General features: G+C 42.8%; 1 protein-coding gene across 10 annotated transcripts in view; it reads right to left on the bottom strand.

Moving 5' to 3' along the window:
* Positions 1-17,065, bottom strand: part of tcf4 (transcription factor 4) — a 224,209-nt gene that overhangs the window by 72,018 nt on the left and 135,126 nt on the right. For all 10 annotated transcript variants that reach the window (XR_002874300.1, XM_023960869.1, XM_023960868.1 and 7 more), the window contains one exon: positions 15,823-15,872. Coding sequence is in view for 9 of the 10 variants with exons in the window: in XM_023960869.1 (XP_023816637.1) it covers positions 15,823-15,872 (50 nt within the window). In the remaining variant the exon portion in view is untranslated. The remainder of the gene's footprint in view (positions 1-15,822; positions 15,873-17,065) is intronic.

Here is a 17,065-nt window from a genome sequence, read left to right as displayed (position 1 = left end):
GAGCGAGGTGGTGGTGGTGGTGGTGGGGGGGGGGGGGGGGGGGGCAAATGTGGAGCCCAAAAACAGTGACCTGTTGAGAGGAGAGTAATGCAACTGATGCAGGTTTTACAGGGCAGAAGAAGAGAAGAAGAACACTAGCATGGAGGAAAAGACAGACTGTTTGAGGAGGTCTGGAGAAAAAAACCCAAAAAGACAGAAAAAGTAAAGACAGGAGAAAAACATGAGGATAAAGGAGGCAGATACAGAGATCAGCTAAGGTAGGAGGAGGAGTAATCAGATGAAGGGATGAACATGTAAAGGAAGGAAAGAAGAGGGAAGATTTTACAGGATTAAAAAGGAAAGAGGGGGAAACAGTTTAACAAGGAAGAAAACAGGAAATCGGTGGAATTCTGGGACAAAATCTTTTGGAAATAGAGGAGAAAGAAAAGCCAAAAAGGAGGAGAGTCGGACGCTGTCACTCCTGCGTTTCTTCTTCTGGTTCCCTTCAGAATCATGCATCCAGTTACAATCTTCAGCTTTAAGACCCACTCCAATGAAAATGCTGTTTTTAACTTGTTCTTGTAGCCTTTTCCTGATGATGGAAGACATATATAGATACAATTAGGGTTAAAATGGTACTTTTGAGTATTTCTTTATTCAAATCGTCGTGAATCAGGAGCCGACAAAAAAATGTCAATTCCAAAATGTCTACAGCCAATCAGGACGCAGTGCACTGTTAAAAAAAAGTGAAAGCCAAATTGAACTAACGTGCAGCGTGGGAACACTGTACAGACGTACCCCAAAACCGGTCAACTGAATTCAGTTTTGGTTTCAAAGGGGCCTCCAACAGGAAGTCCATGTTTCCGGTTGTATAAATGAGGTTGTGTCCAAACCCCCCCCCCAACCCCTAACTACTAAAAAACTATACAGTACGTATGTAGTGCCCTGAATTTGAAAAGAAATTCAGACACCATGATCACTACTTTTTTTTAAACGGTTGACATGACATCATCGATTTCACAAAGTTCAAATCTAATTAATATGAGCGTTTTGTGACGATTATGCATGAGTCCAGTGTTCTAAAGATAAAAATGTTACTGGTTTATTTAAATATTAAATATTATGTATTGTTATAATAATTTTTTTGGTAAGAATTGTTCCGACACTATCTGATCTGGTGAGTATCGACGCACACTGGATTTTCGCAGAGAATTCGAACACAACCAATGTCTCATTCATAAATGAGGCAGTGTCTCATTTATACAGCGCTTCGATTCCAAGGAGAGGCGATTTTTTCCTCAAAATGTAGGGTTTTTGTGCCAACGGCACAGTGCTAGTGAGCCTGCAATTTCAGGACGCTGTTTGTGTGTAAAATCGGTCGACTTTCCACTCATTTGTGCTTCATTTTACAGTTCTTTCCAACTCCCTATGAGGCTTTAAGACTCGAGACACTCAAGATGACCACTCAAGGAAGATTTGTGGTGGAAAATGAATTTTTTTAACATTTAGGAGCATCGGATCAAAGTGCTACAAGTGACAAGTTTCTGAAGAATAAGATCTAGAATTTGTCATCAGAAGTCTCTATCCAGCGAAGGAACGTATCACCACCCGAGTAAGATGCTTCCCGCTGACAAACCTTCGTTCAGTTCTATGTTTGTGCTGCCTTTGCTGGCTGCTAACCCATGGAACAGTCTGGGTGTGGGGGTCATCAGGAGGAACCCATCTTCAGGCGTTCTGACATCAATGAGGGATTTTTGTCAACTCCAGAATTTCCCTCCTGATACCAGCTACTACCGGCAAATCCCTGCCGACAGAACGGCATTATGGGGTACCCGTCAAAAAGTCAGAGCAGACCTCCCCTCTTCCTCGTTCTCCACCTCATCATTTCCTCCTTTCACTCTCGTTCCTTCTCCTTCCTCTTCCTCCTGCCCCTCTAATCGCTCCTCTCCTCATCTTTGCCTCCCACTCCCACATCCTTTGTCCCTGCCTTTCCCAAACACTCCAGTTCAACCGGCAGCCCCCACCCCACATAGACATTTTCATCCTCCTCCACCCTTCCACATTGTCCCCTTCCATCCTTCACCCTCCACTTACTTAACGTTCAATTCATTTTTATTCTTCCCCAAAATTGCCTTTTCCTTGAAACTTCCCCCTGTTTTGGACCTCATCTGTCACTCTTTCTCCTTTCGTTCCCCTTCTCCTCCCTCTCTCCTCTTCCTCCCTCTTTGGTGCTTAGATGATAGTTAATCCCTGGTTGAATTATAATCTCACATTTCATCCTGATTTCATGCTTACAGGATTTTCCTTTCCAATCACTACGCCCAGTTGTCAATCTCTCCCTCTATTTCTGTCTGCGCTTTTGTCTGCTTCAATATCTCTCTTCCTCCCTGGATGTCTCATTTTTCCCCTCAAACCTTTCTTTCCTCCTGTCATTCTGTCCTTCATGCAAGATCCTTCAAGTTTTTGTTTGTGTCTCTTTCTACTCTAACTTTGATTGTCACTCCACAGCATGGACCGTTTTCCGGCTCTCTTTTGTTGTTGACTTTCACGTTTGGACGAACGCGTTCAGCTCTCCCTCTGCAGCCTCTCCAAGCACAGGCCTTCATGTCCCACCGCGCGCGACGACACCGGTTAACTTAGACAAAGAACGCAATAGGCAGAGATTGCCTCTGCTGTGACATTGTTCGTGTAGATTTCACCTTCAAGTGTCAAATAACAAGAAACCTGAGGCCTGATTTGCACCGGTCCGTCCCTGTTGTGTTAACACACATTCTTCATGTTTGTGTCTGCTATGTTCGCACAGGGCTCAGCAAAGCGCGTTCAAGCAATCGCCTCCAATAAAAAGTCTACATATATGTGCATTTTCCGGCCTCGGCTTTCAAAACTCTCGCATTACTACGCCCAACTTCGTTCTGTCGGCCTTTTGGCGTTCCAGAGGGTGGGAGAAGGGGAAAGGGCGCGCTCCTACGTTGTTCAGTCTGGGTCACACGAGCCAACAGTTCCCTTGTCTGTGATGTGTGGTGCTATGACGTGGAGTGTGCTGTGTTGTGTATTGGGAACCTGTGAAACGGGTATCTGTCTCCCTTTTGGGTGCAGGTGGTCACCAGGTGAGTGCATTGTTTTTGTGTGGATCTAGTGGTAATAGAATAGTACTAGGAAAAGGTCATTTTTTAAGGCCTTTTTCAGGCTCTACGTACAAAACAAGGGGCCTTTGAACGTGCATTGAAAGTTGAACCAAAATTAATGATTGTGGTTTGTACCCGGCTAGAATTCTATGACTATTCTTTGTCTATCATATATCGCAGGGGTCTCCAAATCCAGGCCTCAAGGGCCGGTGTCCTGCTGGTTTTCCAAAAATCCTGCCTTATTTGCTGCTGATTACCTGGATCAAGTTTGTTTAGCCAATAAGGAGCTTCAATGGCAGGTTGGTTGAAAACATGTAGGACACCTCCGGGCCTGGATTTGGGGACCCCTGATATATCAGAATTGAGCTGTGAAAGAAAAAGCTCGGAGTAAGATTCACTAGAGTTTTCTCTACGGGCCTCTTCTGACTGAGTTTATGCGCTAATATCAGGTAGCGACAGACCTGTGTGAACACCGTATGCTAACGCCAACGCGTTCAAAAACCCACGTTCAGCGCGTTCTTGCCCGTGGTGTACATAGCATGACGTTCGTCCCTCTGCAAAACAACGCAAGCTTTACACAAGAGTTCTATTCCAGACTGTTGAGGCATCAGTTTTGCTGCAAAAAGAAGGAGAAGTGGGAAACAGATCCGGTTTTCAAAATAAAAATGAATAGGATTTTATTGTATATCGGTGCCATGCCCAAGCGGAAACTCAGCGGATGACACTGCCGTCCATTTTTGCCATGGACAACGAAAGTTTAATTTTGGAAGTAAGAAATCTTTTATGACACAAGATTTCAATCCAATTCATTTCCAATTCTGTCGTAACCACTCCTCTGGAATGTTGGGGGTGGGGGATGGACCGAAGATGCAACGGAGACTATATAAACTAACTGATGGTCGTGAGATGGACCCCCACGCAATTCTTTTTCTTTATCCCTAGTTCTAGGTATAAACTGACAAATCAATGCCTCAATAAAAGCATGTGGTGCCCACTGGCTCCCATCTGATACAGTCAATGGTTCAGGCCTCCACAGAATTTGTAATTCCTCAGATTTGTCTTTAAAAATTCTCTTACCAGGAGAATACATCTGATCAAAGAAACACAAAAGTAAATTTGACTTCTTTATTTTTATGACCTTGGCTTGTTTTAATGCTAATTTCTGTTTTGGTAAGCTTGAGCTGTATTCCGACTGGGAAAATCTTTTGTTCCAGATTGAGTCCCCAACTTTGAGTTTGGTCTGTATTCAGACTGCCATCAAGCGGCCTGCTCTGTTACTGTGACCAAAGCTTGTAAACAAAACCATGTGACTAAAGATCTCATCAGTCACTGGCTAGGAACTATGAGGGCGGGTCAAAACAACAAGAGAAAGATGGACATGTTGTGCTTTGGTTTGGTTTTGGTCTAGTTGTTTCGCTCCGAGGACGGATTGTATTCAGACTGAAGAATCTCAGAGTGAACCCAAGCTCAGTCCCATTGGAAAAGAAACCGAGAGCTCTCCAAAGACGGGTCCGAGAGCGGTTCCTGGTCCAGGACCGGGGTTCACTTGGGTGTTTTCAGACATAAAATTTGTTCTGGGTTATTGGGGAAAACAAACGCTGGTTCACTTAAATTGGACTAAATGCATCCAGTCTGAATACGCCCTTGAAAATCCACACCGATCATCTTTTGATCAGTTTTCAAAGCGTTCCCGGTGGTCTTTTGATTAAAATGATGCAGTTTTTAGCCAAAATTCTTTAAAAAATTGTCGTTTTCTAGGACATAGTTTCTGCAGAGCGGCAGGAGTTCATAGAAATTTGTCTCTGTGTTGTGAGTGGGACCGTTGATGTGGAGCAATCCCACTCCCCCTTCCCCTCCCCGTTGAGAGCTTGGAGCAGGGAGCTTGAGGTCCATCCAGCGCATTTTCACAGGCTATTTTTCTAACAGCCTTTTTTTCGCTTGCTCCTGATTCACAACAGGAAAAAAACAACAACTCAGAAATGCAAATTTAAGTTGCATTTTCCTTGTCTATGTCCTCCATCATCAGAAAAATGCCACTTTAAAAACACCAAAAACAGTTTTCATCTGAGTGGGTCTTTAAGGCCCGATCACCACAGAGACTTTATTCTGGGCCAATTCCTTTCAAAGGCAGATGTTGGAAAATAAAAATGTCAACAACAACATTTCCAAATTTCCTGAAGTAAATACATAAAACTGCAGCTGAATCAACCAAGGAGGGCGTTGTGGTCCAGAAACGCCTCTCACCACCACAGCGCAGTCTGCATGACTGAAACCAGCCTCTCAGTATGACATAACTAGAACCGTTCACTTAATACGCCACAACTGCTGAAGAGAACAGCTGTGGTTGAAGGGGCACGAACCACAACTAACGATAGTCTCACAGGGTCACCAGGTTTACATCAGTGTCACTGCAATTGGTGTAGCGACGTCAAAAAAACAAAGACTTGGGTTCGGGTTGAATGCTGCGCTCAAAACCAGGAAGCTCGACCAAGTTCATATTTTGAACTTTTTATTAGTGAAAAAAGAAGGTAAATAAATCCACTTAAGATATCGTGATCAAAAATACAACAAGCAAAGAATCAAGAAAAAGTACCAAGGAGGTCAACAAAAAATACGGCAACCCAGCTCACCCCCCCTTCCATCGTACACGGAAGGGGGAAAAGACCACAGGTGATTTAAAATCAATTCATGTCTCCGCCCACAAACATGTGACCCACCAGCTGATTACCTACTCAATAATACTATAATCAAAACACACACAAAAAACATATTCATTCACCCTGATGAAAACCACAGTGAATTCATGGCACCTACGATTGGAAAGAAGGTGAATCTGTAGAAAGTGACGATGTTACCAAGCATTAGATCAAAGTTAGAACGGTTAAAAGGTCATCTTTTCCAAATGAGTCAAAGTTTTAAGGAGTTAATAAACTCTTTACAGGTACATCACACTTCCAGTCTTTAGAGTATAAACACGGAAAAAAAGGTTAAATGAGGGGGAATGACATTGAGGGAAAATGGGGGGTTGTTTATATATTTTGTGCTGTAATCAAGATCAAAATCCCGACACGGCTTCAATTCGGACGCAGGAAGTCAGACGCTAATTTTCCTGAAACCCTGACAGTTCCAGAGATGGAGAGTCAGAGATTATGGGGGGGCTGTTCAAGTGTGCCTGGGAAAGGTGTGTTGGTGTGCGAGTCTGGCATCCATCACAACAAAAGCTTGCCAAAATAGCAGTAAGCACAGTGCAGGCAGAGAGGGAGAAGTAAACGATCGAGAACTGCTGCATGCTGATTATGTATGCGTGATTTAATCTGCAACTCAATAATATGCAAATATATTCATATGTTAGTTTCTTAATTAAAAATGCAAAGCAGCCCTTATGGTGATTTTTCAGTGATTTTCTGTTCATCCTAACAAACGGAACATTTCAAGAAAAGCAACAAATTGGAGGAAATGTGGTCTGCAGGAGGTGAGCGGAAAATTAAAATATAAATAAATTATTAAGAGTGGGAGGAGAGGACTCGGGCGTTACTTCTAAAACTAGACTCGCTTTTTAATGTGAAAAGCTGAATGTAATGTAGGATTCCTGCTCTGCAAGTTTGCGGACTCTAGAGTTGGCGTTTGGATGTGGAGACGCGAATAACTTTTTCCATTGTCACATCGGGTGAAAGAGGAAAAATATTTGAGCAGAAACTGACCAGCTGAAACAGATAAAAGCTGCAACAAACAAACAAAAATAATAAAATGTCATTTTTAGAAAATAAAAGGACAAAAAATGAGAATGTCATTGAACAACGTCAGGTGAGGATTGACGGTTCAACAGTGAAAGAGACCTTTGGACGATTGATAGGAGAGTTCAGGGGGAAAGACAAACAGAACTTAAAGAGCTTCCAGTGGAGTAGAGTGTTTCCTGTTACATCTGAAATCAAACTATCATGGGGTTTCTGGAAAAGAACATCGGCACAGATGCCAAAGTTGGTGGTAGTATGATGGTATGGGCCTGTCCGTATAGGACACTTGAGCATTGTCCGTAACCTTTGTGCTATCCTAGGCACTTTAACATTGGGACTGGGTCATCTAGACCCACTAGACAGTGCTCTGAACCTTTTTTCTTCAATGATTTGTGATCTTCACTGGTGTCCATGGATTACATGAAATCTTTCCACCTTTATCCACCTTTGTCATGGTAGGGAGAACACGTCAATGGAAGGGGGGGGTCATCTAAGATAGAAGGGTTAAACAATATATTGTCGTTAATACAATATAGGATCAAGACCCCAACAAAGGCGATTAGCATCTAGCATTTTAGCTAACAAAAACATAATCTGAAAACTATTTTCTACATCTCCTCATCAAACTGTAAATTCAGGAAAAATAAAAAAAACACACAGCTGGACCAGTGAAGAATGGTTTTATATTTTATTTAACAAAAAGTATGGGGGTAACGATTTATTAATAAATCCATTTTTATTTCTACAGTCCAACCAGATCAATCTGCCCGAGACAAGTTGTTAATCAAATTGACATAAACCATTATAACCTAAGAGGGGTGTGTGTATATATATATAGATAGATAGATAGATAGATAGATAGATAGATAGATAGATAGATAGATAGATAGATAGATAGATAGATAGATAGATAGATATAGATATCTATGTCTGTCTGTGTATGACGGAGTTTTAGGACCACAAAAAAAAGAAGTAATATTATAAGATTTAAAGTTGTAAATTTACGAGAAAAAAATTGTTAGTTTAAATCGTTAATTTACTAGATTAAAGTGAAAGTGAGCGCACAATGAACACGGTGCAGCAGCAGAGCAGACCCGACTAAACTTAATTGAAGAGGTGAGCTGACTGTTTATTGACAACGTTACAAATGTTCGGTAGCTCATTTGTTTGATTTACTTTTTATTAATGTTTTGTTCATTGATGGGTGGCTTTTAGGATCTCTGCAGCCTTTGATGAAGACGTCGGTGTCCCTGCAGATGTCCACTTCAATCCTTTCTTCCTCCATGAAACTAAGATCTCTAAGTCTGTGTGGCGCCTCCGTCTGAGGAGGAGCACTTTCTGGCATTTTCAACGTTTTAATGCTAATAAAACAGACTATTTTCATTCATCTTTGTAACTGTAACTGTTTACACATTGGTGTTCTGCGCATGACAGGTTCATGAGACAAATGTACAACACAAGGGTGTGTAAATGGAAAGCAAAATAAAGTAGCAGTCTTTTACATGCAAACGTGTCTCTGAGCTCCTTGTTTTACAGATGACACTCCGCTTTACCGACACTGAACCCCGGAAAGACGGCTACGCTCACAATAATCTGGTTTTGAGTCACCAAAAGGTTCAGAATTTCTTTGTTTCTGAAACCTATCCAAAAACAACGAGATTTACGAGATTTTTTCCCAGAAATTTACGACTTTGATCTTGTAGATCAACAGTCATGACTTTTTTTCTCGTAAATTCGTAAATTTAATCGTAAATTATCTTAGTTGCCTGGATTCTCCAAACCAAACCTGCATTCCACACAGGTTTTATTTTGAAGCTTGTTTGTTTTACCAGCAATAGCTGAGTTTAGTGGAAACTGAGAAGATCTTGACAGGCACAGAGAAGTGATGCACAGTGACACACAAACTTAATTTCTGTTCAATTATACAACACCTTTGGATGTGGCCTCAACCTTTATGTTTGGGGTTGACAAACACAAGCTAAACAAAGAGACAATGTTATCACTTGTTGGTTAAAAGTAAGAATCCGAATCACATCTGAAAGACATAAATGTCTTTAATAATAATAATTCATAAAATTATTCCTGAAACAAAATGTGATGTGCGGTTCCCAGACCTGAAGGGGTTAATGGGCAGACTCAGCTAACTGGATGAAAAGCACACACAGCCTCTTTCTGTTACTGAAATATCTCCGTCAGATCTGGACGAGGTCATGTCGGCCTAAAGCGCACAGCGGACTTCATTCATGAAACCCGAAAGTTTGCATACATGTGGATTTTTCAGAGCAAGTGTCCGTCTTTGTGTGACATTTTGTTAGGGGGGGGTGTTGGTGGGGGAGGGCGGCTTGTAAACAAAAATCACACAGACACAAGCGAATGCCTGGTATTTTAATTAGTCACTTTCCAATCTGACACAAAATGGCGGCCGCCGTGTTGCCGCCTCAAACGTTTCGGAAAGAGAGAGGACCGGGGGGAAATGTGCGATCCCCCACGGACACACAAACTTTTGTGACACGTCTGACCGGCTGCTCCTTTTTCAGCAGGTGAGGTGTGAGGAAAGCAGGAGAAAAACAGTCGTGTCTGCCTTCCGTTTATGTAACCATTTCAGGAGTGAGTCACTGAAGCATCTCCAGGACATGAGTAAACACACAGCTGGGTTTTTGTGCGCCTACAAAATGAGGTCATCCGCCGCACCGCCAGGAACAATGGCGGCCTTCACGCCTAAACTGGAGTTGCCGTTTCACGCCACTCCAGATTGGAATCAGGAAACCGCAGCGCCGCGTCCCTAACCTGCTGCGTCGGGGGCCCGATGACAGGCATGAGGAAAAGGGGGGGGTTGTTGTTAAAGTTGTGCACTTTGGGCATGTTTGCACAAAAAAAGTGGATTCTAATGTAATGAAGACTCTTCCATCTCTGCCAGCGCGCTCTCATTTCAGACTCTGCCAAGGCCGGGTACCACAGCGGCAAGCTACGCACACCCCCACACCCCCACACACACACACACCCACACCCCCACACACACACACACGCACACACACACAAACACACACCCACACACACCCACACACACACACACGCACACACACACAAACACACACAAACATCTACCGGTTTGAAGCCCATTCAGACGACTATTGTTGTAATATTGGCCTACATAATAAAATAAAATAAAATTGAACTTTAATTTCACATTTTCTGTAGTATTGTCCAAATTTAAATTCTTTACAGTTTCTTACTAAATTATTTACCTTAGACAAACCCGAATTTATTTGATATTTAAAGAATTGTATATTTTGTTTGCAACATTTATTAATTTATTCAATATTATTCTTTTTTTAATTTAAACTTTCTTTTTAATATTTACAGATTTGTTTTGATTATATTGAAGAAACACAATTTATTTTATTTTTCCTCTGCTTGAATATCCTAATAAGAATAAAAGAAACTCATTTATTCAGAGAGATTTCCTTCAAATGTCAGTTTTTAACTGGCTCATGAGCACCTGTAATGCCACAGATTCATTTCAGACTTGTTAGTTAAAATGCAGAATCAGAATGACCTGCAGCAGCTTTGGTTGCAGACGTGAGCGCAGCAGGACGCAGCAACAACTCTGACAACACTGAGCTTCTCTGGGACCCCTTCCTGCTTCAGCACAAAGCCGGGCTGGCGTGGAGGGGCTGACCTCAGCGGCGTCCAGCGCCTCTGGAATTAGCGGCGGCACAGAGCATGAACCGGGCCTTATCAGCGAACATCAGTGCCGGCCCTCACTAATCCTCTTGAGGCTGAATGAGGGGGAAATCCCTGCGTGCAGCACCGACACTCTGCGATAAGCAGCAGAGCGTGGTCTGTCTCAGCAGCAGATGTCAATAAAGGTTGACTGGTTTGTAAACCCGTGCTGGAATATTTCATCCACCATCAACAATTCAAATCTGATCAAAAGAGGAGAACAGCAAGAACTGACAGCTCTTCTCTAGTGCCAGGAGCGGCCTGAAGGGGGCAGCATGGCTCACCAAACTGATCCACAGAGCCCCCCCCCAACCAACCACCCTCCACCCACACCCCCCCCTCCACCCGCAGGCCACCGGGGACCGCCGGCTCTCTCCTACTGTGCCTTCTGCAAGACCTGGCTTAATTTAATTAACGCTGTCAACTTTAAACAAAACCCCATCTGAGGATGAGGGAGCGGGGAGGAGGAGGAGGAGGAGGAGCAGGAGGAGCAGGAGGAGCAGGAGGAGCAGACCGCAGAGGAGGACTCACCGGTCTCAGGGTTGGACGAAGGTCTGACACTCGATCCCTGAAACCCGAACGCCAACGCAGACAGAAAACCTGACAAATCCTCCATGTTTGTCACTGAAGCTCGCGGCTGATTGGACACTTCAAATGATTTCTGCTCTTCGTCGTGGAAAAAGAGGAAAATTGCAGAGTCATTTTTCACCTTTTTCTTAAAAAAAACAAAACGTTGAACTTAAAATTCTCATCTTTTTAGCGAAAAACGTACATTTATTTTTCATAAAAGCAAAAAAAGCTTTTAGGCAAACACACAAAATATTGGTAATTATCCTTTTTGGTGGATAATCTCTGATCATGAAATAGAATCAAATAAAACGTTTTTGTAGAACAACAAACTCTATTTAATGTATTAAACTTGACATAGAAAAACCGAACGTATTAATCTAACAGCAGGAATTTCTCAAATGTTGGTCAAAAAAAGCAAAAAAAGACAAATCTCAAAATCTGCAACGTATAATAATCAGGTGATCTGTGTTTGCCTCCATTGTGGTGATTTCATTACAATCCTTTCAGTGGAAAAAACTCCCAGCATGCACGTGTGTTTGGATGTTTTTTCAGCCTGCATTAGCAAAGCTCAGAGGATGAGCCGCTCTCTCTCAGCCCGACAACAAATTAACCAAAACCGTGATATCTGAGGGAGCGCTCTCGCCGCCCGACACCAACAAAGAAATCAACAAAGCAGCCGCACTTCTCAACCTGCTAATGTTAGCCACCAATGCCTAATTTCCTTTTGATTGCACAGACGTCCCACGCTCTCCTCTCAAGTGACGTTTAATTGTTTCTCAAAGTAAATCATCAGCTCAGCAAACTGCATTTGACAAACAACAATAACAAACTTCAGGCGCAGGGAGGGAAAAAAAAGGAATGATTTAATTAAAAGATAAATAGGCATCACTCCGCGTTGATGTGAAAACAGAAAATTGAGAAGACTTTTGCCTAAAATGATGTGTGTTGTTGCATCCGGGACCAACTTTCTGATTCTTCTAAAGCGACGGATAAATGCGATTGGGCGTGTGAGCTAAAAGCTGCTAGACGGCGGCGTGCGAGTGAGCGGATGGCGCCGTCATGAGAAAGTGTCCCTTCAACGTCCCTTCTAGCTGTGGGGTCAGGTTGGTTCAGATGTCCCTCCTGGGGCTGATACATTTAAAAAAACGGATCAACATTTGACTCCTTTTCTTTGCTTCTCATTTGAAGCGACTGTTTTAAATGATGAATCCAGTTCGGACTGTCTCGTCCGCACAAACACACAGAACTTTTCTAGAACCAAGACGGAAGGCAGACAAACTCTCCACAGCTTTTTCGTGGACATAGGCTTTGTCCATAAAAAACATGGACATAGGCTATAGGCTATGTCCATGTTTTTCATGGACATAGCCTATAGGCTATGTCCATAAAAAACATGGACATAGGCTATAGGCTATAGGCTATAGGTTGTGTCCCGCCCTAACCCCTCACTACTAAAAACGATATAGTGCAGGACTATGTAGTGCCGTGAATTTAAAATCAATTCAGACACCGCACTCACTATGTTTTTTTTTTACCGGCTGATATGACCTAATTGATTTAACAAAAGTTAAAATCTAATGAATATGACCGTTTTGGGACATTTATGAATCCACTGTCCTCTGAAGATAAAATCGTTCATTTATTAAAAAAATACATTTAAATACATTTTTTTGGCAAAAATTGTTCCGACGCAATGCATTGTGGTCTATATTCGCCTATTTGGTGAGCATCGATGCACACTGGTTTTTCGCAGAGACTTCTGGGAAATTTCTAGTGCTCTGGATTTTGGAATTGTAGATTCGGACAGCTCTAGAAAATGGCAAAAGCGCTATTTAGTGAGTCGCGAGGGAATTTGGACACAACCATTGATGGTCAGAAAGCCTAAACTAGTAAAATTGAAGCTGTAAATGAGAATTTGGAGGATAAATGCTGGAAAATCTCTGCTTTCTTTTTTGTGAACAGTTTTTTCTGCACCGCGTCACTAAGCTCAGACTGTCACAGCAAACAATTTGATCCCCACCAAGATTTAAAACCTCGCTTTTAGACATTCCTGATGTTTTACCGGCGTCTGTCTACACCAACTTTCCAAGCTTTTCTCTGAATCAGCACAGTCCAGAATTGTTTATCTCATTCAGAAAAATGAGTGAATTCTATTCAAATGAGTCCAAATCGTTTTGCTCCAAACTCTTGACGATTCAAAAAACTCAAATTTGACGGTCATTGACGTTGTTTTAAAGTTCACAAAAGTTCGTCCGGCATTCATTATCTGTATTCTGAAAACAAAAATGTAGATCCAGATTCTTTTTTCAGGATTTACTAAGATGGGCCAACTTGTATGATCCACATTTTGTCATTTCCATTTATTACACTAGTTTTTGTCACTGTAATCAAAATAATTAGGTTCATGAAACCTCAAAAACTACAAACCATTGAGAAAAAGATACTTGCTGCACGTCTACAGAACTTTTGTAGCTTATTTTGAATTCTTGTGTAAGAATTCTTATTTCCAGATTTTGAGATCTCATGACCAGATTTCTTAATAATTCAGAATTTCTAGTTGCATTCCAGCGATTTTCTTCTACATCCTAATTTTCTTTTTCTCTATTTTTAGGCGAGCGTTTTTTTTTTTGCAGTGCTCTTCATCCACCGAACTGAAGAAAAACAGAACCGAAGGCCACAGAGACGCTGAGGCTGAAGGTTTTTGTCAAAAGCCTCTGAACTCCCCTGCTGGTTTCTGCTCCTAATGGGACAAATGTTCATGTCGTCCAACCGCAAGCACAAAGCTAGAGAGGAGAGAGTCCAAGCCACCACCGTGCATGTGACGTGGACAGAAGTGTGCAGCCTGCAGGTCGCAGAGGTCACCGAGTGACGAGCAGCACAAACGCCCACAGCCGCTGGGTTTAGGATAAAGAGCAGGTACAAAGATCCATCCAGAAATCAAACCTGCACATCTTTTACTTTGGTGGAGATGAAGAAAGAAAGTTGCACCAAAAAACCGTTCCTAAACAGAATGACGTGTGGCCCGACAAAGTGGGCGGAGCTGTTTTCAAAACACAATCCAAGAGGAGAAAGATCAAAACGGAAATACGTCTCCATGTAGAAAAAGAGAGATGTGTCTAAGACAGGGCTGATGTTGCCGTGGTAACCGATGCCTCCTAATGATGAACCAGTTTCTGAAAACTTCCAGGTGCATTTCTGTGATGAGGCCCGAAACTCACAGGGAGGACGCATCTGTGCCGTGACAACGCAGCGTTGTTGTGCTGCACACAACAGTTTCAAAGCCATGCAGATGATCTGCAGTGAATGGCAGTGGGGGGGGGGGTCATTGCTGGCCGCACAGAGCTTCTCAGGAGGTGACGTGACGTGGCATGACGCCACACAAGTGCATCTGCTCCGCTGCAGAGCGTGAACACTCTCAGGTTTGGGAAAAAGTCCCACTGATGCAGGATGGACTCAGAGAACAGGTGAACTTTGGGAAGCCGTGACAGCGGCGGGTCCCATCAGAGATTCAGAGGGGGGCATCGCCTCCGCCGTCCTCCATGGCGTCACCCAAAGATCTGACACGAAATATCTGTCAAATCTGCAACTGATGTGTTTTAACCAAATGTGTTCAGATTCACAGCAGAAATAGAATCAACTTCATTCAGGAAACCCTAAACAGCAGTGGCCTCATCTGTCAGCCCAACATGCACAAAAGCAGCAACAGCATCACAAACACATGGAGGAAAAACACTTTTTAACCACACATTTGAAAAAGAACTTTTTTTTTTTTTGGTGCTAAATTTGTGTCAAAACAACAACAACAATGTCCCTGTTGGACGTCATGTCCCCAATTTCCTCTGGATGCAAACAACAAGCCATCAACAAGCAGACACATGCCGCTCTTCCTTCTCCCGTTTTTTTGGACATCTTTCCTGTCCTGGTTTCTAATCATCCCCCCCCCCCTCTTCCCCCACATGCTAAGTCACAGAATGGGGAAGGAAAAGGGGAAGGAAACAGGGACAATGCCAGCCGAGGCCACAGAAAGGCGGCCTCCCGCCGAGCCAAAGTGCCGACCGACGTGCTGTATATTCAGCCGTTGCTAACTGCCAGTGAATAAGGTCAGTGCTGAGGCGAGACGCTCCACTGGAATCACTCGGACTCAATTCAGACGCAACCCAGCCGTGAAACGGCAATTAAGATCCGCTCGCAGTTTCTGAGAGAAATGCAAAAGCAAACCTTCACACCAAACGGCAGAAGTGGATGCAAACTGAAGGGGGAAAACAGGACTTCATGTTAAACATCTACTGGAGTTTAGCCAGATTCCAGTGATGACGAGTGTCAGAGCGCCGAACCCAGCGGATCCCGGCATCTTCAGATCACACGTTTGCTGATGACTCAAACACCACTCAGACACAAAAGTGATCAACAAGACAAAACAGGTTTTCAAAAATCCAACCTGCAGCTCTGTATTGTACAGATGAAAGGTTTTCATTCCTTTTTCCAAATGTGCCGTTATTGTTTTCCCTAAATGTAACAGGATTGAAACTCTGCCCCCCCAGAAACAATGAATCCCTGTTTGTGTCCAGGCCACATCTTCAGCTCCTTCCACACATGCCGCTCTGCGCTTCCAAACGTACAAAAACAACATCAGCAGCCCGCGCTTCACACTCAGCACAACACAACGGCGGCGGCGGCACGCTATCACTTACTGACGACGGCAGGCCGGGGGGGACCTTTCGCACTTTTTTTGTGTGGATCTCTGCAAGAGAACAAAAGAATAAAACAATACATCAGGCTTTTCCAGGCCAAGAACCTTTTTTTCTAATTTCCTTTCTGGCTGAGTTTAATGGAGACGAAGGCCCACCACCATTAATACTTTCACAATAAAAGCAGCAAACAACACAAAAAGGTGAAGAAAAATTCCAGATGGGCAAGGTTGATTTTTTTTTAAATAAAAGGAAGGGGAATTATTATTTTCAGGGTTTCCTATCAGGGAGGCAGGAGTCCATTAGTTTGGAGGAGGAAAAAAAAAGGAATAATTTCTTTTTTTGGGGGGGGGGAATTGGCACAGAGCTGCTGCAAATGTGTGTCTGTGTGTGTGTTTGTGCAGCTCTCAAGGCTAAAGCTACCAAGGCTAAGCTTTGTCCTTTTAAAAAGGCTGCTTCCGCCCGCACACACACACACACACTCCTGCAGCATTACACAGGCTGGTTTCAGAGAACATGCACCGGCTCTGAGCGCCCATCAGTCAGTCGGACGGCGCCACGCTGCTCCCTGCAAAGGCTTTCTGTCTGCAGAAGAGAGCTGCTGGTGTCTGTGATGCGGCAGCCATGAAAGAAAGTTTCACACTTCTAAAGCCACAAGAGCAGAGATTTTTGGAGCTCTGCACTTGGAACTAATGATCTCAGAGTCACACTGGGTTTGTGCTGTTCGTGATTAGACGCTTATGGCTTCAGTTTCAGGTCATTTGACAGAATAGCAGAGCATAATACCACCAGGAAATTAGGGAGGTCGCGATTCTTTGTTTTAAAACCGAGCATTACACCATTGAGAGGAATCATGGAGGAAGTGTGTTGTTGCAACGCTGCTGCATCGTTACGTTAAAAGTGTGTAACGCTATATTTAAGATAGATTTATTGTTGATCCGTTAATCACATCACACCAGGCAGCATGAAACTATGGAAAAGGGTTTTATTCCTTCATTTTTACCTTTTAGCAAATTAAAAATATAATTTTTCTGACTTTTGGCTTTTTTTTGTTGTTGTTTGGTAATAAACCCATCATGTATCAAACAAAAACAGAATTGTGGAGCAAAAATCAAGGTTTTGTGAAGAAAGTGTATTAAAGCAATACAAAATATATTTAAAAAACTTAACAAATCAGAGTTGAAACTATTTATAGCTCATAAAAAATAATTTTGGAAACATTTTTTTCTTCAAAGACTTTTTTTTG

This window comes from Oryzias latipes, chromosome 12 (genome assembly GCF_002234675.1).
Source record: "Oryzias latipes chromosome 12, ASM223467v1".
Taxonomy (NCBI): Eukaryota; Metazoa; Chordata; class Actinopteri; order Beloniformes; family Adrianichthyidae; genus Oryzias; species Oryzias latipes.
The sequence above is the reverse complement of the archived record's forward strand: the minus strand, read 5'-3'. Positions and strand labels throughout refer to the sequence as shown.